General features: G+C 42.2%; 1 protein-coding gene across 2 annotated transcripts; it reads right to left on the reverse strand.

Moving 5' to 3' along the window:
• Positions 1–361: 361 nt before the first annotated feature.
• Positions 362–26,955, reverse strand: lactbl1b (lactamase, beta-like 1b). 2 transcript variants are annotated; one of them, XM_069679003.1, is made up of 7 exons: positions 26,896–26,955; positions 22,944–23,115; positions 20,150–20,253; positions 14,228–14,385; positions 8,118–8,365; positions 4,888–4,993; positions 362–1,340 (listed from the first exon to the last, which is right to left on the reverse strand). In XM_069679003.1, exons 1-7 carry the CDS (start codon positions 26,953–26,955, stop codon positions 362–364), a joined length of 1,827 nt encoding a protein of 608 aa, XP_069535104.1. The 2 variants fall into 2 exon arrangements, with proteins under 2 accessions (XP_069535104.1, XP_069535105.1); XM_069679004.1 differs by lacking the exon at positions 26,896–26,955 and having other exon boundaries at positions 20,150–20,250; positions 22,944–23,049.
• Between the last annotated feature and the right edge of the window lie 343 nt (positions 26,956–27,298).

Raw genomic sequence — 27,298 nt, forward strand, 5'->3', positions numbered from 1 at the left:
TCCTCGCTCATGAAAAACTCAAGGACATAACAGACCAAGACAACGTACGAGCGGTTCAAATGAAGGCAGGGAAAACACAAGCACTGTATCACCATAATGTTTATGTCGTTGAGAGGCATAATGAAGGAGCGGTGTGAGAAGGACGGTCATGTACAATGTTCAGAGACATTAATTCATTTCCTGTGAAAGACGTTATCCTTGTCCCTCTCTGTGAGTGAAGAGCACAAACATGTCTTCGACCATTTAATAACCTGGATTTTCCTTTTTATACCTTTCATATCCACAGCCGCCTTTTTGTTTACAGTTCCCTGCAGATCCAAAGGACACACCATTTGTCTTTAGGCCACAGAATTCCTGCAGATCAGCTCGAGAAGGTCGGCTTTCGCGCTATCCTGACGACATTATACGTATTTAGTCCCGGTGCGTCAAAACCAGGGGACAAACCTCGCTTATCAAACGTGTAGAAATTAAAAAGCTGGCCGTCTTGGCCTTCTAGGGAGACTGAGGCTGTGCCAACTCTCAAAACACAAGGGTACTCTTTTTCAAAGACCACTCTGAACACCCGGTCAACCAGGTAGTTGAGCTTTATTGTCCTGAACTTCTCTGGGATCAGCTCTTCGATCTGAGGTCCAAACTGTTGCATGATGAGAACCCCGTCCGGCCCCACTTTGATCTCGTAGAAGGTGATGTTGCTGTAGGTGTAAAAGCCGATGTAAGGTTCTGGGACTGGGGGAGGAAAGAGGACCTTCCTGGCCTCCCTGAAGGCTTTCTCTATGGCAGGGATGATGAGACTGTAGGCCTTGGTGACCACATCCGTGTTCTGGGACCGGCTGCCGGCCATCAGCACCACCAGACCTAGCTTCAGCCTGGGCACGAGGGAGAAGGTGGCAGAGTAGCCGTCTAGATCGCCATCTTTACGAACAACCTCGTAGCCTAACAGCTCGTTCACCTCCCACGGCGTCCCAGTACGGTTTGCAAAGTAGTCTTTATCGCACCTGAAGACCGGCGTCAGCATGATCTTCAGCGAGTCAGGCTCCAGCAGCTTGCGGTGGTAGGCGCCCAGCAGCATCATGGCGAGCTTGGCGAGGTCTGCAGCTGTGGAGAACATCTGACCCGATGGCCGGTACCAGCCCAGGTCGTACAGAGGGGCTGGTTTCCCACTGGAGTAGACTCCCACAGCCATCTGCGTCTGGAGCCCCGGCGTGATGTCGAAGCTGGTGTCCTCCATCCCCAACCGGTCCAGGATGTTGTCTGTGATCCACCGCTGGTAGTCTACGGCGGCCACTCGCTCGGCCATCACATGAGCCAGAAGCGAGAAGGCGAGGTTGCTGTAGTGACATCTGCAGGGAAACAAGTTAAAGAGAAGGAGAGGGTCACAAGTTCATCTCGTCATTGAATTCTTTCTTGTTGTGAGTTAAATGACAAGATTTACACCAGACTTGTTTTTCCAACAGAGCTCGAACTTAATTGCCCTTCAGTGATGTAATGCGCTATTACTACTGTGCTGTGATTTACTATGTAAGCCCAAATGCCAAACAAGAACAGAAAGGCCTGGAAGGCAATCCTCGAGGTAATGAGTTCCAGTCAATTACTGCAAGTAAAGGCCGATTTTTGGGGGGGAAATTTACGTGCATTGAATAAATATGATATCTGTAGCTTTTAGGTTATATATTGTTTGTTTATTCTGTAAAAACAAAACAAAACAGAAGGGTAAATGTTAAGTTTGCTTTTATGCACAGGAATATTTCTTGACAAGGAGGCCAAACTTGCAGGACTGCAGATTGAAACTTGAGAAGAAAAATAAAATGGTAAATGGACTGTACTTATATAGTGCTTTTCTAGTCTTTGCGACCACTCAAAGCTGCTTTTACACTACATGTCACATTCACCCATTCACACACTGATGGCAGAGGCTGCTACGTAAAGTACCCAACTGTCAATCAGATATCACATTCATACCCGTTGGCTATGCCACCGGGAGCAATTTGGGGTTCAGTGTCTTGCCCAAGGACACTTTGGCATGTAGCCTGAGGGAGCTGGGGATCGAACCTCCAACCTTCCGACTGAAGGACGACCGACTCTACCACTGAGCCACAGCCGCCCCTAAAAAAACACAACTCTAGTACAAATTTTAAATCACGTCTGGTGAGTATTGTACATGGCCTTTAATGAATAGAATACAAAATAAAATAAATAATAATAACCTGCAAGAATTCAGGAGTCAGTACTTGTAAAACCACAACATTTGTACACTTTGCTGTTAGGTGGATTTTCAGACAGAGCCTAGGGAGTCAAAAAGATTCTGAGCTTGCAAAATCATGTTCACAAATAGTTTCACAGCCTGCAGTTGTATTTCACTGTGCTTTTGCACAGCAGTCAGTGGTACAAGGCCAACAAAGACACTCTCGTCTCTTTTCTTTCTTACGTCCGTAATAACCCTGTTGTCAGCCACCATGAACGCGCACGCTAGAATCAGCTGCGATCTGATTGGACAGTTTTACTTTCCTCTGATTGGATGGTCAGAGGACAATGTGGAGGCTAAGGCGTAAAGAAAGGGTCAAAATTTGTGCTAGTAACTCGCAACTTGTAGCTCATAACTTCAGATTCCCACATGCAGGAAATTTGTGTGTCTGTAACACATTTTAGACCATTTTTAGGGGTGCTGAAGCAAAATAATTTTAGTCCTTTCATGTAAGGTTTTACGAACTTATCTAGACCGTTGAAAAAACATCACAGGTTCAAAAAGCTTTATTTAAAAGGTATAATATCCAATATTCTATGTCTAAGTATGAAGATGCCGTCGTATCCGGGCCCGATCTGTTTTAACATGTGCAGCTTTTTTTTGTCTTTGCTGTAGTGAGTTTAGCGGTCCAGAAAACTCAGACCAGGCATTTGTTGTAAATCATCACACATGACGCCGTTCAGTCACTCAAGTCACTCAGATAAACATCACGACTGGACTCGCGACTGGAGTGGGTGTGTGAGAATACAGATACTGTTGGAGGAGCCACCCAAGAGGAGAGTTACAGAGACACAGTGGGAGAAAACAAGTGAGTCAGGGAAAAGTAGACATGGTGATCTAACATGAGAAAAGTAGACGGAGAAAACCAAGCTTTTAATCAAGACGGGATAGACTCATATGTTCAGTGGCCGTGGCGATTATTGACACTGCCTGACTCTGTCACTCTGTCTGTCACTGTTAACGGAGACTTCAGGCTGCAGTTCAGTTCAAAGACTTCACTGATGAACCTGAGAGTTACACAGAGCTACATCAGCTTCATCATCAGAAGACCAGTTCTTCTCTTATGTCCGCACTTCTGTTCTTATGTATGCTCTCCCTTGTACCTTGTACTTATTTGATTTGACAGATGTTGATACAACTGCTCGGCTACTTCAAAATGTATGGGACTGAATCAAAACGCAAGTTAGACAATATGGGGCTGAGCCCCCCTAAAGGTCCTAAAATCGCCCCCTGTCTGTAACTCAGACTTTCTGAAAGCTTAAGTTGAGTTCAGTTTCTACAGCGACAAACGTTTTACACATTTGCAAATCTTATCTGTGAGCACAAAATATTTCTACCTTAAAACTTATTTACAAACTTGAACGTGTGAGGACATTTTTTTTTTTACGTATTCCCAAATTTAGATACTTGCACGCAATTGTTTTACATGCACACAAAACATAAAATACTACGGAGCCCGGGAGGGGACATGTGGGGGGGGGGATCGAAGGTGGAAAAAAAGAAAAAAAGAAAACATGAATTTTCGCTAGATCTCACAAAGTTGACGGAAAGGTTTTGTGAGATCTCACAAAAGTTTTATTTAACTCTGCGTACTACGTCTGGGTCAGTTCAACCACAACAATGGAGTGCACGCACCTGTGGGAGAGGTTCTTTGAATTTTATTTAGAGTTTGGCCTTAAATACAAAGACATTACGTCAGTGCTTGGCAGCAGGCACGGTTTTCCTATGAGCGAGAGGCATCTGAATAGAACACTTAGCACAAGGGGACTATGCCTTCGCAGACCTGACTCTGACCTGGCGGTGTCACAGTTTAACTGGTGTTGAATTAACCAGTGGCGGTCACCGGACTCATAAGCCACGCCCACACACATCTGTGAAAACTAATCTTTTTATTTTTCAACCTTAGATTTTTTCCCCTTACACGTCTCCGTAAAATAAACCTGCAGGCTGTGAACATTATAATTTGACTCCATAAGAGCCTGGCTAGTTGTGTGCAGTTTTTTATGCTATGCTAAGCTTACCGCCAGCAAGGTTGTAGCTTCCTGTTTAAGGAGCAGGCGTGAGACAAGTATCAATGCTCCTTTTAAACTCTCCACAAAGCAGCTATTAAACATCATTCATCATTGTCCGTTCACGGTCAAATTCTCCATCAATCAGTTCCCTCAGCTCTGTTCTCATGTGCTGTGACGATGACGGAGGTTTTATATTTTATCAAGTCTAAAGAAGGACATGTCTCGAAGACCAGAGCTCTGCTGCAGGTTTAATGAAAGCTTTGATCATGATATATTAAAGTTTCACTGGAGGGTTTAACTTTATTTAAAGGTCAAATACTTTTGCATTCAGTGGAATATGAACTGACAGAAGCAGTTCTTTAAGTGTGAGAGTATGCCAATTAGACTTGATATTTAAGAGGGGAAGAAGCTGCAGGAAAGTTTTGGAACAAAGTGGATTTTTTTGTGTTAATCAGACCCAGAACTGTTGGAAATGTTGCAATGATGTGTCAAAGCTTTTGACATATACTGTTTGTTGTATCAGACGGTGCAACACAGATTATGACACTGATGAACAGAGACATTCATTCATCTTCAAAGACATACATGATATATACTTTAATAATGAAATAAACATGGTGTAATGAATCTCACTTGGTGCCAGGGTCTGCGACGAGGACGTCATCCTGCAGCAGATTGATTGCAGTTTGTGTTTTTCCTTTCCAGAGCAGGTTTGTGGCGCGGAGTCTCCGAGGTAGACCTGCACCAGCCCGAAGCAAAGACGAGTACAAACAACAGGATCGTGTGTTAATACAACAAGTTTAAAGATATTCACAAAACATGTCTTTCTTCCTGGCGTAATGAGAAACACATTAACTTTTCATTTCTGTTGTTCTGTTTCACTTTATCGTCGGTGACAGACGGTGACTTCTCTGATGAATATGATCAGCCTTCACACCTCGCTGAAGTCACGGGGGGGAAAGTTAAAGATTAATGGATCTTCTCACCGCGGGCGCTTCTCTCATCTGTTACATTAATTCATCAAGTATTAAAAATTGAAAAGCTCCTTCAGATAAACAGGTGCCTGTTTATGCACGACCAGCTCTTTTGCTGCATCAATATATGAGTGAAAATTCAGCTTAAATGATTTGAAATTAGTTCAGATATTGAATTTTTAATGCGGATTTCCGTTTCAGTCTCCGATCCAAACTAGGGGATTAATTTTTCATCTTATTTTTTACCAGTTTTACCTCAGTGTTCGCTCATATCAATACGACAGAGTAGTAGGGCCACACTGAGGGAAATAAATTAATAAATAATAATAATCCATTTTATTTATATGGCGCTTTTCATGATACATAGTCACTTTACATTATTAAGAACAACTAAAGAAACAAAATAAGAACAGAAGACACACAATAAGAAGAAACCAAACAATTAAAACAATGAAAAAAAGTCAGCATCAGAGGTTAAAAGACGTTCTCTAAAGGTGTGTCTTGATCAGAGATTTGAAGGAGGTCAGGTTGGTGCAGTCTTGGTGGAGAGAGGAGGTTTGCATCAGAGGAGCGGAGGCTGCGGGAGGGAGTGTGGCGACGGAGCAGGTCTGTGACGTATGGAGGGGCCTGGTTATGGAGGGCTTTGTGGGTGAGAAGGTTGACTTTGAACTGGATGCACTGTGGGAGCCAGTGGAGGTTCTGGCGGACGGGGGTGATATGTTCCCGGGAGCGGGTGAGGAGGCGGGCAGCAGAGTTCTGGATGCATTGGTATTTATTGAGGGCTTTGGAGGATGAGCCATGTAGGATGCTGTAGCAGCAGTCGATTCTGGATGTGATGAACGCATGGATCAGAGTTTCTGCAATCTCGAGCTCGAAGATTTCAAGGATAAAGTCAGAATATTACGAGAATAAAGTCGTAATTTTAGGCTTCGGTCAGCCTGTATCATGTTTTGAAGGGTAATATCAGAAGAGCAGCCGGCTAAATAAAAACACTTTTCAGAGTCCTGATTAGTATTTCCTATTTGTGAAACCTAATGTGTTGATATAAAGCTGTTGAGTGTGCTTGAGCGTTACTAGGCAGGAGATCTTGCATGTTCTCACGAGGTGCATGTATGTTACGCTTAAATGCTACCGGGTGTGTGCAATAAATACAGCTGTTAAGCCTCCTGTGCAATCATTTACAAGCTTCACAGGATATTCACTGTGAAGTTATACTTCACACGTTCCTCATTTTAGTGCAGGCGGCTGGCTGTAGGCTTACAATACTCTAATATAACGACATTATTCTCGTATTTTTACGACTTTCTTCTCTTATGACTTTATTCTCATAAAATGACGGCTTCTTTCTCGTAATCTCTGTCGTATATCAATAACGACATAAAACAGATGTTCAGGACGATCATTTGTTCATTCATCACCGGGACAAGTTCATCCTTTTGATGGATTAGCTGTTGTGTAAAGCTAACCGGCTAATGGTTGTAGCTTTATGGTCAATGTGCACACATGAGCGTAGTATCAATCCTCTTATTTCATTGTTACGAAGAAAGTAATTACACGTGTTACCTAAAATGTCATATTGTGTCTTAAAAAGAGAGAGATTACACGAGCTTTGTCTATGTACAAAATCTGTTCATGGTCACATTCTCCGTCAGTTCTGTCCCTATGTGGTGTGAGAGTGACGGTTCTGTAAGGTTTACATTTTTGATCTTTTACACCAGAGCTCCTCTGCAGGTTTAATGACAGCCTCGATCATGAGATATAAAAATGTCACTTGAAGGTGTCACGAGCTAGCTCAAAGTCAGAGACAAAGAAGGGAAGAGAAAATGATGTAAGTCAGATATAGGTCAGTCATGAGTGCAGTGTATGGATGACAAGCTGGGGGACGTCTGGGAGGAAGAGAGGAGAGACAGAGGAGTGGAGGCCACTTAAACAAGCTGAGGACCAGTTGTTGTGTTACATGTTACATATTACCTCATGTTATGTTATATATGCTTTCTATGTCATCTTAATTTGGAATGTATTACCATCATTTTTCAGGTCCTTTTAATGTCCTTATGTTGTGCATTTTATGTGGGTTTTATCCTGTTATAAAGTGGGTTATGACTTTCAGTCTTGTGTTAAGCATTTTATTTTTGTCATTGATTTATCTATTATGTGTTGAGTTTAACACCCTGTACTTTTTTATTATTTGAAACAGTTGTTGCATGTATCATCTTTATAGTGACGCACTTTGAACTGCATTTCTCGTGAGAAAGTTGCTGTACAAGTAAGATATTATCATTAGGTATTATATTAGGTATGATGCTGTGGCTCAGTGGAGGAGTCGGCCATCTTTTAATCCAAAGATTGGTGGTTCAATCCCCCGCTGCTGCAGTCTACAGGTCGAAGTGTGCTTGGGCAAGAAAAGGCATGGCCCATGGCTACAAAATATAAGTGCAGTCCAATTATTATCCTTTTTTACCCAGCAACAGTAAATATTAAAGAAGAGAGCTCACATTTTCAGCATTTGGAGTTAAAAAATGATTAAAACAATTATCAAAAGAGTTGCTGATTAATGTTTTATCCATCAAGTGAAGGTTAATCAATAAATTAAAAGAACAACTTCTCAGAAATCTTGTTAGAGAAAATTGCAACAAGCAAATCCATCAGACGTAAATGAAAACTTTGTCAAATATATCAGAACTTCTTCATCTTGTGTTTTTTAAATGCTGCCCTACTTTCTAACTTTGGCTGATAGCAGAGCCTCATCGTCAAACAAAACAAACTGCCTCAGATGTAGAAGAGATTTAAGACTTCAGGGACAAACTGTGTCGGATTAAATCTTAAATCCTTGTATCACATCGCAGCAGCTGAATTAAAAAGTTGCTCTGTATAATCCTCCGTGCTTACCTGAGAGCTGGCTGGCCATCCTGCGCAGGGTGACCGACGACGAGCGGATCTGAACCTCCCCGCTGTCCAGAAATATCAGGCCATCTGTCACGTACTTCAGCTCCGAGTCTCGCGTCTTCCCCAGCGGGTTTTTGATGGTGAAGTTCTCCACGTATTTCTCCAGAGGGTCGTCGAGGGAGCCGATCTTTCCATCCTCCCACAGTTTGTAGAGCATCAGCGTCGGGAAGATTTTGGATAGGCTGGCGATCCTGAAAGACAGATAGCAGAGCGATCTGATTGTTTTATAATCTGATGGAAAACTCTTCAGACAGTTTTTGTTAACTGCAAAGTCCTGTTGTACTGTTTACATTTGCATCAGTCCCTGTCTTTTGCCTTCTGCCTGACTGTCACATTGTTCCAAACTGACTCGTCTGGTTAAATAGAAGTAAAATAAACAACTACGTTAGTCGAGCCAGATAAAAATAAATGTTCGTTATCGATTAATCAAATAGCAACATGCTAATCTGTAACGTCCCCGCTTGGTTTTCCCTGCATTCACTTGCTCCTTGGATGGTCTCATTTCTCGAGATTAGACATTGTTCTTCTGACATCGGAGTGTTTATGTGCTTTAAGTCATAATGTAGAAACAACATTGATGCTACAAAGAAGATGTGTTGTATTTTATTGGTCAGAACCAATCGTGTTACTGTACCTGGACAGCAACTAACACTGTAGGTGTGTTTCAATTCAAGGGCTGCATCCTACGTATTTGAAGGCTGATTGCGTCACAGCGGCGTGTTGAAGGCCGTCGTATTTCAATGGCTCCTTCAGATGCGGCTGACAAATGCGTCCTCCTTTTCCCGGGCCACGAAGGATCCATCTGTTCTGCCCCGACATATCCCGAGATTCCTCGTGCGCTAATTCAAACGAGATGGTGGACTCTCGAGCGGCCGAGAAATACACTTTTAAATGTAAGTTTTTGGTTTCAGCTCAATCGAATAGTTAACGAAACAAATCTTAAAAAAAAGGGGGCTTGAAACTTCAAATTATCTTTAAAATAATTGGCTTACTAGCTAACAAAACTGACATCTTGTAACTTTTAAAACCTGATAGCAACCTGTTGCTAGGCGACAGGAGCAGCGCTTTGTGACCGAGGGTAAGGGCGGGAACAGCTAACAAACAGGAAGTCCTTAGAAGGATGCAGCCCCTGAATTGAGACAAAGCTTATACGTATAACAAGTTATAAGTAGCAAAACATGATATGTAATGCGTTAATGAATGGTGTTTTTTGACAATGAAGGCGATCTTACTTTCCAAAGTGTTGGTATGACTTAGAGGGGCATTTATGTAAAATATTTTATAACTCTGCCACCACATCAATTGGATAGTTTACATCTGAATCACGTCAGGACTGAAGCTTTATTCTTCAGAGATTTGCTGCAGTGGTTCTCTTGGACTGTCAAAGTTAAAAGATAGATGCCACTCTCAGTCAGTCACTACCAGTCTCGCTCTGTAACTCATTAGAGTGTAAGCCACATTGACCCTGGTGTAGACCTCAGTTGGTGACAAAGTGTCGGCTATTTTAAACACATATTGCCATGTAAACATTCTAGAGTGAGATCACATTTTACCCCTGCAAAAAGCCTTTCACCAGATGGAATAAGCACAGCCACCCAGAGTATACAAAAAGCATATCTGAGATTCTAAACTGAGTATCTTAAATTGGTATGAGAGCTTAAATTGTAGGGATAATAAAACAGCAACTTAAAGTAGAATAAGTCAGAAAGGGTCCCCTCGATTCAAGTACATTTAAACTAAGCAGAGACAGAAGGGATAGAAATACTTGTTTCCCACAATATGGGTTCTTTGTTTCAAAAGATTTTCAGGGGATTTAAAAGCACAACTCTTTTTTTCTTTGTCATTTGGTACCAATTTAAGTGCACACGTCAGAGCCTGGAGGCAGGATAAGAGGAACAGGGCCAACATGCAGATAAAGGAATGCAGAGCTGGTGCAGATGGAGGGTTTATTCAGAAAATAAAACATGTACAAAGACTACAGGATAAAGAGGCAGACAGGTACAAAATACCAAGTTCAACAACTTCAAAGAAACACGTTGATTGACTTGTGAAGCAACATTGACAAACAGACCGAGGATAGACACCAATCAGCTGTAACATTATGACCACCTGCCTAATATTGCGTTTTTGTTGCCAAAACAGCCCTGACCCGTCGAGGCGTGGACTCCACTAGACCTCTGAAGGTGTGCTGAGGTATCTGGCACCAAGACGTTAGCAGCAGATCCTTTAAGTCCTGTAAGTTGTGAGGTGGGGCCTCCATGGATCAGACTTGGTCCGGCACATCCCACAGATGCTCAGATTGAGATCTGGGAAATTTGGAGGCCAAGTCAACACCTTGAACTCGTCGTCGTGTTCCTCAATTAATTCCTGAACCATTTCTGCAGTGTGACAGGGCGCACCATCCTGCTGAAAGAGGCCACTGCCATTAGGGAATATCGTTTCCATGAAGGGGTGTACTTGGTCTGCAACAATGTTTAGGTAGGTGCATGTCTGAAAGTAACATCCACATGAATGGCAGGACCCAAGGTTTCCCAGCAGAACATGGCCCAAAGCATCACACTGCCTGGCCCTTGTCAAAGTCGCTCACTTCCTTACGCATACCCATTTTTCCTGCTTCGAGCACATCAACTATGAGGAGAAAATGTTCACTTGCTGCCTAACATATCCAACCCACTTACAGCTGCCATTGTAACGAGATAATCAATGTTATTCACTTCACCTGTCAGTGTTCATAATGTTATGGCTGACCGGTGTGCATGCTAAGTGGCTGTTAGGGGAATAAACCCTGGGTGGGTGGAAAGCTCAGGTGGGGGGAATGAGGAGATTGCAGTGAGGCGGTGCTGATGGGAGAGGCAGCGTCTAAAAAGGAAGGACATTCAAGGGCATCTGGTTGATTGGTAAATAATGGGGAGGGACCTGGGGTCTGGGAAAGTGATTTGAGAGCAAGGACAGGAAAACAGACAATTTGTTGGAACAAATAAGCCAATAGTTGAAATCTGCTCCTCGGTCTGTGGTCTGTGACTCCAGCAAACCTCAGCTCTGGTCATAATTAAATCATCTGCAGCACCTAAATTACCACAAAATATGTCATCTCTATAAATATGTTCAGCATATAATTGCAGAACCTGGAGGCAAGGGACAAGATTTGTAGTCCGAGTAGTAAGTAGCATTTCTGCGGTTGCATGCGAGATAAAAACGTTGGATTTTTTTGTCCTGGAACGTGTGGGTTGCAAAATGGGCCGAACGCAATCCCCCATGCCATCCCAGAGATAGGCGACGTGTCAAAGTTGTAAGTAAAAACCTTTTCTTTTTCAGTGTATATAGATCTTTAAAGGATGCTTTTCCTCATATTACACACAGAGAAGAAAAGTCAGACAAAAATGAATCTCTGACACAAACCTTTCAGTCTGACGCTACAAGGAAATCAGTCCTCACCTGTGTTTTTAAGCCACTTAGCCCTTGATTCAAACATGTGGCTCGCTGGTGGTAAGTATGTGGAGCCCATCAGAGGCTGCCATGATTGATTGAGAGCTCGTACAGCACACGTCTTCAAGCACTCAATAAGTCTTTATGCGCCTTCCTTTAAATGTCACGTCGTCACAAATATAAATGTGCTGGAGACGCTCGGCTGCGGACTGATCGCCGCCGTGTGCTGTAAATGATGTGCTGATACATTTATGTTGTCTGTTGGCATTTTCCCGACGAGTTTGACATATGGAGCAATTCAATGAGGACATTAAGGTAACTTTTTCTTTGATTTCTTGTGTACATTTGCAGGACAGCTCATTTATCACAGCTCACTTATCAGCTGTAAGTCAAACACAAGTGCTTTATTTCATTAAGGAAGCCTGCTCTATACAGTTTCGTTGTCTTTTTCCTCCCCTTTCCAATCTATCGCTACTGCGATTTTGTGCTTATCCCTCTGGGATAACTTTGAGACACCCCCGGGTCTGCACCTGCGTCCGTCCCCCACCCCCCCTTTCCTGACAGGAATCGTGTCCTGCATCAGCAGCAGTTCCACACCTGGAAATTGTACCCGCAAGAAAACACAAAAGTATTAGCTTCCACTCCGCCATTGTTGTTGACAAAGTTGATAGTTGGAAGTCCTGCCCCTTCTTGATTTTGATTTGTCGCTGAGGGAGAATTGACATTGACAGGCGTGGCGGTGTTCCAAAAGTTGAAGTTTTTTCAACTGAGAACGCTGTGAGCGCAGCGACTAAAAACAGCTGACGTTGAGAACTTAGGCGCTGAAAACGCTGAGCTGCACTGGTTTCAGAAAATAGGCACTGCCCACAGGCCCTTCGAATTCAGAATAAAAATCCAGAGCTCCAGGGTTTCTTCCAGTTTCAGATTGATTTGGTGAACTACAACAGGCTGGTAGGTTTTAGTGTGTAAAGCTTATTTAGCTAATTCTGGACCGCTTCATGTTGTCGCCATGAAACAAGCGAGAGAAGATGAATTGGTTGGGGATGATCACAGACTGCTAATTTAAGCAATGAGGATGCTAATTGCTAACTTGATTAGGGACATTGTGTTATTGCATCTTAAGGTGAAAGCAAGCTACTTCTGTAACTATTCACCCCTGTACTCATTACCCATTACAGTAATCAATTAATTAAACAACTATATTAACTTCATTAGGGGTTATTGGTTTGAAGCAGCTCTTAGGCCCCGTGTCCACATAGCTCCTTTTTCTGAACGCTAGCATCTTTATTTAATTGTTCCTAATGAGGACAGAGCGTAGGCGGCCTTCCAGAGAAAAAGCGCTGCACCCAGTGCAATTTTTCAGAGCGCTCCGCTTTTTTGTGCGGATGCTCTGAGCGCTGGTGTCGTCACCTACGCTTTTTTTCAGCCAACCAACCAGATACTCCGCCACTTGGTCACCTGGTAACCACCAAACTTGGAGGAGCTACTTTGGCCGTTTCTGTCTACCCGGAGCTGAGCGCTATGACAAACAAACATCATAATAGAGACCGAAAAGCCTGTTTGTAAGAGCAGATCGGCCGGACACTACATGTTGTTGGTAAGTGCTTTTATCACTCTACATGTTTTAGGCTTGTTGTGAGCTCTGTAGTAAGTTAAACTTATTGTTGTCATAGAAACTACTGGGACTGAGCCAGGTGTAACTTTTCACACCAATCAAATTCATACTCGTGACTGTGACAAACTTACTCTGTATGACACAGAGAGGAGAAGGACTCTTTGTAGAGGTTATTGCACAGCAGCTCACTCACCTGAGGCTATTTTTTTATATTTGAACATATATTTCATACAAGAAAATACAATTAACTGCCAATTCCAACTGGTTTCCCGTTGCTCTCTGCTTCCCAGGAGTCACCTGCACTGTAACACACTCACAGCTGTTACTTTTGCCTTTTTCAGGCAGTCATCAGACGTCCAGGGGAAACATGATCCGCGTCATGCTGCGACATCAATTACACATCAAAGTCAGGAGCTTCTGTGCAGATGTAGAGTAATATTCATGTCCACAGCTTATGTCCCCATAACAATGACCTAAGATGATGCAATGAAGCTCATCCTGGGATTAAAACACACGTCTACCTCTGCAGCACAGGTGTGTGCGTATGTTTCAGAGAGCAGCGACAGAATCAGTAAAGAAAAGCTGGTAAATGAGAGAGCAGACATAACCTGTGCGGTATGTACAGATAACTACCTACAGAGGCTCACTGTGTGATGGTGTTAGTTTGGCAGTGTGAAAAAGGCTGAAACGTCATTCAAACTTTCACTAACAAATAAATATTCATAGTGTTGCACAGCGTTATGAGAGAGTTATTGGAGTTGGTAAGATGTGCAACATTTGAATAAAACTTACAGAAAATATTGAATCTGAGAACTAAAAAACATTGTAGAAATTTTTAAGGAGTTTTTAAATAATTTCTCCCATTTATTTTATATTTTCTGTCTCAATTTAATACTAGAAAATTAAACCCACCTCTTGCAGGTCACCAGTTTAACCAAGTACGCTATAGAAGGAGTAGATGGCGACGTGTGTGATGTTTGCGCTGTAGGTTTAAGCGCAGGAGGCTACTAACCTGTAAATCGTGTACTCATTGGGGGCTCCTGAGGAAGGGTCACTGATGTTCCTTTTCCCAAAGTTTCCGGTCCACAGAACTGTGTCGTTTAAGATCACGATGGCCGACAGAGAGGGGAGGCTGATGGGGTTGATGTTCTGCCGAAGCAAAAGGTCCACCTGGAGGAGACAGAGCAGGAAGCGAGAAGGTTAAAAGGAGGATAGTTTAGGATACTGTTTCCCCTGCATCCAGGCTTTATGCTAAGCTAAGCTAACCTTAGAAGTTGCTGGTTTTAGTTTTATATAAAGAATACAGACATGAGAGTTATCTTCACATATATCTAATCAAAGTAAACAAGAACACTTGCCAAAATAAATGTAAACAACTTTTCCTTCTTTAAAGGCGGCTTGGAACTCAAGTTGTATTCCTTGACATGAAAAGATGATTAATCTAAAAAGTAGCAACAAGAAGACCTTAATATTCAGAAAGTGGTTCTACTGGATGCAAAATCAAGGTCATTTTCAGGCCTTTATCTCGGCAACAAAGAGAATCGCAGCACCCACATAAGGATTTAAAAACTCAGGACTTCAGCAGCATGTTCATTAAGTGTCCAAACTGCCAGCGTCCATTCTGCCATTTTCAAACGTCTATGAAAGAGACGTTTGAAAACTATAAAGTGATAACAGTATGCATCATCGACTTTGGAAAATAATGACCCGGACGTGGCTGCCTGTTTCGGTCTAATCTGTCACGACTTGACCTTGCTTTATTCGTCACGCCTACATCACATAACCCAGGAACAAAGCAAAGGACACCAGCCGTGACTAACAGCAGTTATTTCAACATGGAGGACACATTATAGCCCTCGCTGATAGGGCTGCCTTTGCTACACACTTTAATTCTGTATTTCATAATGGTTCTTCATGCACAGGAGGCCAGCTATATATTATTCTAACACTTGGAGACATTTCAGCTGATTTATCAGCTTCCTGTTTACACCGACATGAACATAAGGCTGCCAAGAAACCCTGAATGTGACAATGATGAATTGTGCCGAGGAAAATAACTCAGTTTATGAGGGAAGGATTAAACATGGGCTATTTGGGAAATTAATTAACCTGACAAAATGTGCTGCTAATTATAATAAGTCACATTATATTGTAAGTGGATAATAGACGGTTATTCTTGTGCCAGTGTGCTCAACCTCGTTGTAATTAAGCAAGTCAAAATTGGCTTCACAAATGCCGTTTAAAGTGTAAACCTATTAGTGTGGAAAAAGCATTAAAAATAACCCATCAGTAATAACCATTTAGACATTTTGACCCCAAATTAGACCCCAGAAAAACTCCAATGAAAATCTCACAGAGTTTAAAGTAATAATCTCGAAGATTTTCATGTAAATAAATGTCTGTTAAGTCTCTATCCATCGCCGAATGAGGTAACACAATGGTGACTGAGCCTATGGCCCACTGATGAAAGCCTTTGCATTTGCCCAGCAGTGGTTGGTCTGCCAGAGAGGGTAGGCGGAGCTAAGCGGCTGCTTTTCTGCTCTCTGCAAGTGTTGAGAGTAAACAGTAATCTACTATGGCTGAACAAACAAAGAAAAGATGGATGACTACAGATACAACTTCAAAAATAAGTGAAACAAATTGGACGCTCAGATGAAGGCAAACAGTCTAAAAAGGAAAGCGATCGTCAGCGAGGAAAATCAAGAGTTACAACCGAAGCCAACCGTTGACGTCACACATGCAACACTGTCTGGATATCTGGGACGTGTGCTCCCACAGTTACCGTCTATCACCATAGGTGCCGCCAAAGAGAACAAAACTGAGATCTTTGAGATTACCACTTTAGAATATTAGGTTCTGCCATCAAATAGAAGATTTAGAGTCCCACAGGCTCGACTGAACAGACTGAGGAACTCTTTTGTCCCTCGGCCTGTCAAGCTATTAAATCAGCGCTTGGGCTCGAAGTGGGGCGCAGTGTTCATGTATGGACTGAGCACGGGGCGTTAAATGTGATGCACGACAGCCACTTTGTAATGTCTGATGTAATGCAAGATACATTTCAGAAAACTCTGACAATAAAGTGAAATCTGGTGTCTGAAATGACAGAAAGTGGAATATTAAACTTTGACTGTGGAGAAGTTAAACTGGAAGCTCCTCAAGGTTATTTTCTAGTATTAATAATAAATGTGAATATTGAACTTAAGCGCTGCAGAGAGCTCATTTTCTAAGAGGAGTGTGTTTTGTCTGCAAAACTGTAGCTTTGTTTGACCTTTTAAACACTGTTTTGGCATGATCATGGAGGCTGCTGCTGGATAACAGCCCCAGTCATAGCTTGTAACTGCAGATGTTAATTTCCTGCACAAGCCTCGTCTACAGTGTTTCCTGCTGCTTCTCCCTCACTTAGGAACTTGATTTCATCGGGATAGAAAGCACACCGTATGTTTGAAATCAGCAAACAAATAGCAAACCAGTGAAGCACACAACCAGATATAAAACCAAGAGAGCTGTCAATCAAAGTGACGCGATCTGCTCTGAAGAATCTCAGAGCCGTTGGGAGTATTTCAATAAGGTTGTCAGTTTGAGTGTGAAGGCTGTTATAACATGTCCTATAAGGTTACATCATCTCCTCTCTGCACATGCTCTGACGTGTCATCTTTTATTCTATGTAATCATGTCTAACAGGGCAGCAGCGGCGGACAGCCTCGAAATACATCGATACAGGTCATTAAATGCACATATGATGTAAAATTTGAGAACCTCATTAAGCAGCCAAACATTCATAACTAATAAAAAACCTTGATCAAAGACAGCTAATCACGTTGTAAAGACCTTGTGGGCCTGAGGGATCATGTTTTGATTGACATCTGCCTGCCTCTGCACACATCAACACCTCTGAGCAGCATGTTTGAGTCAGAGGAGGGAAAGAAGCTCTGCCATCTGAAAAGTATTCATTTCAACTGGTCACTCAATAATGAGTAACAAAATGCTTTGCTAGCCATATCATAGTTAGCAGTTAGCATACACATGCAACTTACGCAGAGGAACCTCTGTTTGTTCTCAAAGCGCCGGATGTTTCCAGGACTAAACTGCTGATGCTTAACACCCTGTGTCAAAAATAGATCCTCACCGGCCCCAAACTAAACTCCTGCTGCCAAAAATGTACAACTCTGGTCGACACTCAACAACCCGTGGCAGTCAATTATCACCCATGGACAACGCTGAGCGTCAATAGCCAATTAGCCGCCATGTGCCGACTATAATGATTGGTTCGTTGAATTAAATTAATGTCCGGAATACTTGTCTCCATGCCTGAGCGTGCTCTTTTGTTCGGGTATTTGTTGTTTATTTTTTTGTCGCTCAACCTCTCCTCTCGTGTCTAATTCATGCCACAGTGTTTTCCTGCCTGGGTGACTGTGTTCCCTGCCTTGATTGCTCTCACCTTCGCCTGATAAGCCTCACTCTCACAGTGTATTTTCTCGATGGTTGAGTCCAAAATCACTCACTAGTCTCGAAACAGTCCACTGTAGTGAGATGACCACTTTGTAGTGCTCTCCAAAAGTTTTGTGAGTGTATTTCTTGAAGAGGGGGTATTTTGCTGTGTCACATTTTAAGATATAATGATGCAATGTTGGATGTCCAGACTAAACGTGGGCGAAGTTTCAAATCTGTAGGTGAAAGTATGTTGGAGTAATCCCCAGACTTCTCCAGAAGTCTGCAGGCTGCTGTGAACGCCAGGTGTCACACAGCTTTTTCTACACGCTGCACTTTGTGACATCAGAAAGTGCAGCCTATAGACTCCATAAAAAGATGGACGACATGACGGCTCCCTAAAAGTGCAGCCAAAACCTCTCTATCGCCCCCTGTTGACTGGCTGCAGTATAGGTCATAAAGCCCGCCTCCTCCATGTTAACAGATGGGACATGAGTCAAACTATAAAATCAAAATACACATGTTCATTTTTCTGTACAATGAGAGCAGCTGGAGACGTGTCGTACATCTTTATATACAGTCATTGGTGCAGCAGGCTTCGGAGAGCTGGCCAATCAGAAGAAAGTGGGCTTGTAGGGGGCGGGGTTTCTTAAAGGGACAGAGCCGACTGAGTCATTTCAGACAGAGGCTGTATGACGGCCTACACAGAGCACCAATGTGAGAAATATGAGTTTGTAAATTATGCTAAGCTACTCCACAGGTATCACAGAGTGAAATATGTAGCTTAGTGAAAGTTCAAGCAGGAAGACTGTTCTCATTCATTCATTCATCATTAACTTCATTCATACTACACTCTCTCTCTTTCCCCCCTCTGTTCCTGTTTCGTGATCAGCTGATTATGGGCGTTTCCATTTAAGCATTAACCAACCAGAGTTAGACACGACGTCTGTGAACCAATCATCTTACTGCTGTCAAACTCTAAATCTGCTCCTCTCTTTTCCGCAGTCTGCTCATCGTTTCAGACGATTATTGCGGCCCTCCTCCATCCCAGTCACCTCCATCCTTTTCATCAGTGTCCAGTCAGCTCAGCTCATCCTGCATCCTCTCTTCACCATCATCACCACCAGTGTCTAGACTCCATCGGGGGGGTATCCTATCCTGCTCTCGGCCTCTACACCCCTCCAGCACACGATGACATCACGATGGAGTCTAATCGCCAAAGACTTTTCACATTTCATTTCAACTTGTAAATAAATAATTGTTCAAACGTATTAAGTCTCTCCTGATTGAAATGAAGTTTGGGATTAGCATGATACCCTCCCTTTAACTATATAGTGGACTTAAAGTTTCCTGAATGCATCATGACAGGTAGCGTACAACTGATGGTCAGCAACCCAGCACTAAATACCATCATGCATTGCAATAACTTTAAAAAAAGCGATAAAGTAATGATTAGCACAGACTAAATGACCTGAGAAGTGTCCGAAAGTGTCGTTTCATTTTGTCAATGAGCTTCCAATATAGTCCTCTGCATTGGACTCTATATTAAGTGAGTGAATGTAATTGATTCCAACACAATCTTTGTCTTCCCCCATCTCAGGGCCCGTTCGTCTTCATACCTCGTGTCTCGTGCTACAGCTTTCAGAACATGTTTTTTATTCTTATTTTTTCTGTCTGCGCCTCAGATTACCGTCTTTTATTGGCTTTCCTGTATTCTTCCCTTGCCTTCATCTTTAGCTTTCAGCTTTGAGTTATTATCTTTTTTATTAATATAAACTTTGTTTTTCACAAGCTCCACCTTTATAGTCTGTTTTTTGACCTCTCAGTTTCCCCTTCTGTTTCTGCATTTGCAACAAACATCAAACTGGTTAATCCATTAATCAATTTAACATCACAGCTTAAATATAATATTTTGTTCTGTGTGCTTTCCTTTAATATACTTCCCTTTTAATAACAGCACTGTGAAACCCCACGCACTCACTCTGATGTCTCAGATTAGTTTTTAGTTCAGTCTGCAAATTATACTCGCATGATTGTAAGGAGTAACTGTAAAAGAGGAAAAGAAATCTGTAGGTGTCAACAAGTTATTCTTCAAAATTCACTGAAGCGGTTCAGAGGTTTGATTTTCAGTCAGGAGTCGAGTCGGAGTGATGAAAGAAGCTCTTTCATATGCAAACCGAAACGTAACCTGCAAACTCTTGAACTTTAAATGAATGATTTGAATTTTGATTCTCTTTCTCTGTTACATTTTATATCCTTACTATAAACGCGCCTCCACTACCTTTTACTCCCAGACTCTCTTGTGGTGCACAGAAACTCAACCTTTTGCTCGTATAGACTCAGTTTTTCATCCGACATATCTTTAATCTCCTTCTGTCGACTGCAGCGGCATTTGGTGTGAAGGATTATTGCGATCAGCCTGTAAATTTCCTCAGGCTTGACTGTGGGCAGAAGGGAAATACGATCTCCGGATTTAAATCTGAGCGTGATGAACGACTCCCCTCACCTTTTCCAGGGCCTCTTTCAGGCTGGGGATGGGATGCTCCAGCGGGAGAGGCTCGGGGAAACGGGGACACATCATCTCTGCTTTGGCGTTGAGACCGTTGTCTTCTTTCAGGCGCCGTTACGGAAATGAGAAAGAGAGAGAAAGAAAGGGTGGAAGAAGCACAAGGGGACAGCCTATTATAACACCCATTTGGTATTTGATAGAATAATGTATAGCAGCACAAAGGCCTGCATAATGTAGCATCAACGGCTGGTCCAGGGCTTCATTAATTCCCTCTGCATGCTGATGAAACATGTTAATCTTATAAGATATCATTTGACAGAATGTACGACATGTAAAACAGATGAAAAGAAGTGCGTTCTGGTCCCACTGTGAAATCTGCATGGACAGGGATCTGTGAATATGTCACCCTGTAGCTTCAGGCCAGCATTTGCCTTTTCATTGTACAGGACAACTATACGTGAAAAATTAGTTTTTCCCAACATAAAAAGATCTGTAGATCATTGGAAAATGTGAGCAGGAGCCTGCAGGGCCGAGCTTTTCACCATCAGTGCTGCCACATGATGTTCCTTTGCTTTATATAGAATCAGATAATAAACCTGGATTGTGTTTTGGACATAAAAGCATCTTGGTTTTGTGCTCTGTTCGAAAGAAATGACACCACAGAGCCTTATGAGCCTTACATTAAACGTAAACTTATAATTAAAAAACACAACTTGTACTGAATGATTGAGCAATATCACACTCGAGGTCGTGATGTGCTGAATATCATCATGGCCGTAGGCACAACCTCGGGTGCTTTTACACAACAGTTATACAGGCAGCAAATAGTATTTACCAGTAATATCAACAACAAATTACTTTTTGCTCCACCAACTCAACTAGTTCCACAACTTAACTGAAACTGGTCTGTTGTTGCCGAGCAACCCAAACATTCTCCTGCACTCTGTGTCTACAGGTTACCGCACATCAGCTGTTTAATTGATCATCAACCAGTCTGCTGTGTGATTCAGAGGCACCAGCTTGTCACTGCTGTAATGTTAATTAACAGTATTCACAACACCTGGCTGAGGCGGAGTGATATACACAGTGAAAAGTCCCAGTGAGTCAGCCTCTTGTCCAATCAGATTACTTGGTCCGAACTAACTGTTTGTATAATGTAGCGCCGTGTTTGACGTCTATGTCGCTGAATATTTCACACCTCAAATCTTGAATGTCTTTTACAGTCTTTGATCTTTAACTGTAAACTGCACTTGTTTTCTCTGATTTAACTGACACTGCCTTTTTTTGATCTTTAGTTTGTGGGATCTTTTAGTGTATGTTGCCATAGTGACATCATCCATCGCTTTGTTAATCCCCTTTTGGGCCTCGAATCCTTTAGGTTGTCACCATCTTTTTTTTTTGGAACAAGAAGTGACCATATTTGGACGACGGGGTGGATGCACATCGCTACATCACTATCCTAATCGCTCACCTTGAAGGAACTAGCCAAAAGTACACCATGCTTTATTAAAGATTTTACCCTGGGACCATCCATCCATCCATCCATCATCTAAACTGCTTATCCTGTTCAGGGTTGCAGGGGGCTGGAGCCTGTCCCAGCTGTCTTTGGGCGAGAGGCGGGGCTACACTTGGACTGATCGCCAGTCAATCACAGGGCTGGCACGTAGAGACCGACAACCTTTCAAGCTCACATTCACACCTACGGACATCTAATTTTAGACTCACTCTGAACCTAACGAGCACGTCTTTGGACTGTCGGAGGAAGCTGGAGTACCCGGAGGCAACCCACGCATGCACGGGGAGAACATGCAAATATGCCACCACCGTGCAGCCCTTAATAGGACCATCATTTACTAAATTAACATCATGCTGTGTTGAAGATGATAAAATCAACACCATGAGCTCATTAAGAAAATGTTTAGGTGATCAATCAGCTGAGAAGAAGGTTCTTGTTGAAACCAGTGGAGTCTCCCCCTGCTGGCCAATAATGAGAATGTTTGTATACTGTCCATGGGCATTATGTTGCTAGTTATACACAGAGCAAGAATAACAACTGTGGGCTAACTTTGTAGCACGCTAACGCTTCAACATCTCATCATAATACGATAAAGATCACTCAATTAAGGGACTGTTTTATCTCTTAATTACAAGGACAGTGTCTCTTAATTGTGAGATAACGATCTATTGACTATCAAAGTTGCAGACTGAACTGAGGTTGTGTCGCTGCGTCAGAAAGCGTTGCTACGACTCAGCGATGACTGACAGCAACAAGAGCGAAGTAACTGGATGTCTCGGCTTCACAGATTCAAACACCAAAGTTTGTTTTATTTCTAAAAAGATAATAAACTGTGTGTTGGTGACGGGACTGTTCACTCGCTTGATGTTCAACGACTCATTGTTTTGAGTGCTATTTGTCAGAGCTGTTTCTGAAACAGTCAAGTAACTCTCAAGTTACTCACAACAAGTGCAATTCAGCTCAGGAGTCCTTGAGAAGAAGTGACAGAATGCACACTATCATACTTGGAAAAATTTTATTATCGACTTGCTTTTTTTAAAGTTTCAAAGGATGTTTTTTCCTCATGAAAGTCTCAAGAAAGGTCAAGTTACATTTAAATTCACCTGAATAAAAATGTGGTTTGTAAAAGTTGTACAGTATCTCAAATCCTTTATGTCATAAAAATTGGCTGAAAAAAAAGGTGTCACTGCTTGGATACAATCGTCCCCTGCAATTATATTACAGAACCCTGTTTTCTCTCCTCATGCAATGTGCGTCAACGGTGTTTGTTCTCACCTGCCGGAAGTTTTGGCATCTGATACTGCCAGAAGAAGCATCCTGTCATCACCAGAGATAAAACGAGGAAGAACACCAAACCCAGCTGGCTCCACTTCACCTTCATCTTGTTGGTTTTTGTGAGTCCTTCGAACTTGACGGTGGCAGCAGGAGCAGCCTCAGCAGGGGTCGGCTTGAAAAGACACAAACACACACACACACACAGCAGGTTAGTAAAGCGTGTGTAAAATTGTTTCCAATATTTGTAGACGCCTGGGTCAGATATTCTCCTGCATGTTGTCTAAAGCAGAAATCCGTGTCACACTTACAAGTGATCCCTGCTGCACTTAACTCTACTCACCACCTGATGCTTCAGAGCTGGGAGGACTGGATTACCAACAAAACAGAAATCTTCTTATCCCTCAATCGACATTCCTGCACATTTTTACTCAGCTCTACTATGGGAGTGATTCCTGCATCCCAAATCTACTAAATGGTATCCCGTGGAGGTTTTCCAAAGCAGCAGAAAGGCACAGACACGGACTCCCATCTCTGATTTCTCACTGACTGTGCAGTAATCCCAGGCCCATCAGCGCTCCCGTCTCTCACAATTCAATTTCCTCTCCTGCAGCCCACAGGCCGTTGACATCATAATCCCCAGATTTACTCCACCAAAGCGGTCGGGGGAAGTCTTAATCCCTAATCCCCGAGAATCAATTCACTCCAGTCCAGCCTCGCCTCGTGAAGCCCACCGGAGAGCCGCACGAGCGGACAAAGATGGCACCCAATCAGCCGACAGGAACGAGGGGAAACAGGGCGATGTGCTGCTCCATGCAGCCTGAGCATGACCTGGAAAGTGCAGCCACTCGGGTGCAGCGAATTTGGATCAAGTGGTTGAGAGAATGACAGAAAATTTAGGTTGCTGAGGGGAATTCAGATAATGATCAGGGATAAGATGAAACAACGTGTACAATTTCTACAGTCTAGCTGCTGCAGCTTACACACAGCAGAGATGAAGAGATGTGTTTGTTGGCTTACTAGCATAAATATGCACAAGTTATTGGCTTGTTTACTTTGCACAGACTAAGTAAAAGAACCATTATTGCAAATAATAAAAAAGAGTATTTATTTTTGGGGCTCTTTTTCTTACAATCAATCAATGCTTCCTCTGATCTGGAGTCTTGTCGTCTCAGTGATCAACCATGTGAATGCTTGATAACGGCCTTCTGAACCTTCTAGTAGGTGCAGTGTAGGGCCCGACTCGCCCCTATCTATGTGCCTGATGACCACTGATAACGCCCATTCAATCCAGTGATAACAATCAAACGGGTGTCCTCTGGCGCGTCCTGGTAAAAAAACAAAACATTCACCTTCCTGTGCCCTCCCATGCTATCTCACCTTGCCATATAAACACGTCACCCAGTGCAAAACTACCAATTCTATCAAAATAAAAGCCTAAATACTCAAATATATTAATAACACAAATGGTATCAAATGTAATCCTACGTCTTCCTTAAACGCGATAAGAATAAATAAATGACTAAATGTAAAATAATCAAATTATACATTACAATGTGAATAGCTCCAACAATGATAAATGGCAGCAGTAGCTAAGGAGGTCTGTATAGTATGACAGAGATATTCTTTACTGTTTATACTGATGATTTATATACAATAACTCTGGTTGGCACTTTAACCCTGGAACACTTAAAACATCCACTACTTACAAATATTAATACTACAGTTTAAATAGAGACCGTTTTTAGCATGTATGTACATCTAACAACACTGTATAAACTATGTGTAGACATGTATATATGCATGATGATGAAATGAAAATAAATAAATAGATAATCTTCTTCCATACAGTCTGTTCACTGCATGTTGGCGCCTGTGCTGTTTGTTGGCTCTTACTGACTCTTGATTGTAGCTTGTGTTGTATTAACTCTCAGATGTACGTCGCTTTGGACCAAAGCGTCTGCTAAATTAAATTGTAACATTGTAACATTGCACATTACGAATGGGACAAAATATCGATGCTGCAATAAATCGTTGCAATACAATTATCAGTAGGCTGGCACCAAATATTGATATCTTAATTTACAAATATACGGCAGCGCTTGAAACAGATTTCCCTGCTATTTTGACTCACTGCATCACTACTTCCTGACACCTCACGGTGGTGCTTATGACATGAATGAGGGTAACATGAATGTGAATTAACTGACCAAAGAAGAAGTTATTAAGATATCGTGATGTATCATGATTGTCTTACAATATATAATTTATCGCAGAATCGATGTATCGTGATATTATCGTGGGCCACGTATCACATATCGCAGTGGTTCCCAACCTTTTTTCCTTGGAGCCCCCCCGCTTGTATCTAAGAAAGGCTGAGCCCCACTAGCCCACACACAAACAATAAAGTGATTCATTCCAAATCTTCCAAGCAGCCTATAGTTTGCAGAGGTGCGGCCTACAAAGTAGCTACTATATTTGGATAATGATAATGATAATGAATAGTTGAACAGAATTTTGATTCAGTGCTTTTTTAATGATTTTATTTAACGTGTGCAAACAGTGCAGACAAAGCACTCACGCACCCCCATCGATCTTTGGCGCCCCGCCTAAGGGGGGCCCGGACCCCAGGTTGGGAACCACTGCTGTATCGTATCGAGAATCACCTTACAATTCCCTGCCCTGTTGCTGATGCAGTACGGTAAATTGACACAGATTGCATGTATATCAGCTATCACTTTACCCATCTTATAAAATACTGTGTTGTTGTTGCTCCTTGTACATATTTATAAACCCATCCAACTACTATTTTTTTTATACCTACTTATATGTATTATATTCTTTTTCAAGCTCTTTTTTCATCTTGTTTTTGTCTACAAAGCAGAGTCAGACTCCTTTTACACAGACAAAACTTAGCCAATAAAGGGTGGCAAAAATATCATATTATCATATTTATAATAATGTAACATCTCTTTATTTCCCTCACTGGGGGAAATCAACATCTCTAAATATGCATCTGTGGTTCATTTGAAAAGTTTAACTCGGCGAAAAGTCCGTCCGTAGTGGACTTCAAGGAGGCTTCAGGATTCCAGTCCGAGCTGCACTTTGGACCACATTTTGCTTCCAAACCAAGTGTCTAAAATCCTGCACATGTAAAGTCAGATTTAAGGTGAGCTCAGGGGAACTGCAAAGTGAAGGAACAATAAGCCAAAGATATACTGTATATTTTAAGTCTTAATCCATGAGCAGGAAAGCCTCAGGGTAAAATTGGATTTAAAGGATTTTTGCATCAATATAACCTTGTTGTGACAGGTATTTATTTCACTACAGAGCCCCAAAAGTCATGAAAAATGTAATTTGTTTATCACACAAGTTAAAAAAATATCATCCTTCAGGGCTTTGGGGACGCTGCTGAAGACAGAGCAGGAGGAAATCTGTCTTATCTCTAAATGGCTTTTTGATTGAATCTCCAGAAAAGTTACGATCATCATATCTGTGATAATTTAATCCATCTACATCTTTCAATTATCAGATATAAAGAAAACACACCAGAGGCAGCTTGTGGACTTTGTAGCACTGGGAACATCCAGTGACCATCATTCTGTCACTCCGCTTAATCACAAGATATTAACCCTGAGTCCAAAGGTCAGTGATGTATTTCAGTGATGATACGGTCGGTTTGATGATGAAGTGTGAAAGCACGCTGCGGCTGATCCTGGTTGCATAACCTGTGAGAGCTGGAGGGCACAACAGCTGTCCCATTGCACCAGAGAGACACACACACACACACACTCCCCTGTAACCACCACGGCACAAATCATCACAGCAACTTAATGTGTTTTTAGTTTAATACACTTTTTTGTGTGTTTGCTGCCTCAGTGTGTCTGAGTGTGTGTGTATGTTTGTGTGTGTGCAGACATTAGTTTGCATCACTTGTGTGTGTGTGAGGTTTTACCTGCGCCTGAACCCCGTCCACTGAGGTCTCCACCAGGACTTTACTCCCCGCCTTGCCCATGGTTTCTCTGCACCAGCTGTTGGCTAAAAGAGAAAAACAAGTAGTTAAAGATTTTTGCTCAACATCTGTCTGCTTTACTCTGCTTTGATACTATAGTGTGATAAGGATGTTGCTGCACTGTATGACACTGCATTCAGTGCAGAAGGTCCACACACTGAATAAGGAGGAGGTGAAAGCAACACAAGCACGTTTTGATCAATTTCTGACGCGTGTCAGAGTGACATAACAGAGAGGGAATTATATTATTCAAACACTGTTAAGTACCAGCACTTTTGATATCATGTGCTCATATATTACTTTTCTATATCGGGTTATATTATGTTCATGATCATGTGCAATACAG

The sequence above is a fragment of the Semicossyphus pulcher genome, unplaced genomic scaffold (genome assembly GCF_022749685.1).
Source record: "Semicossyphus pulcher isolate SPU_LCO1_2020_fin unplaced genomic scaffold, fSemPul1.0.p SCAF_3, whole genome shotgun sequence".
Lineage (NCBI taxonomy): Eukaryota > Metazoa > Chordata > Actinopteri > Labriformes > Labridae > Semicossyphus > Semicossyphus pulcher.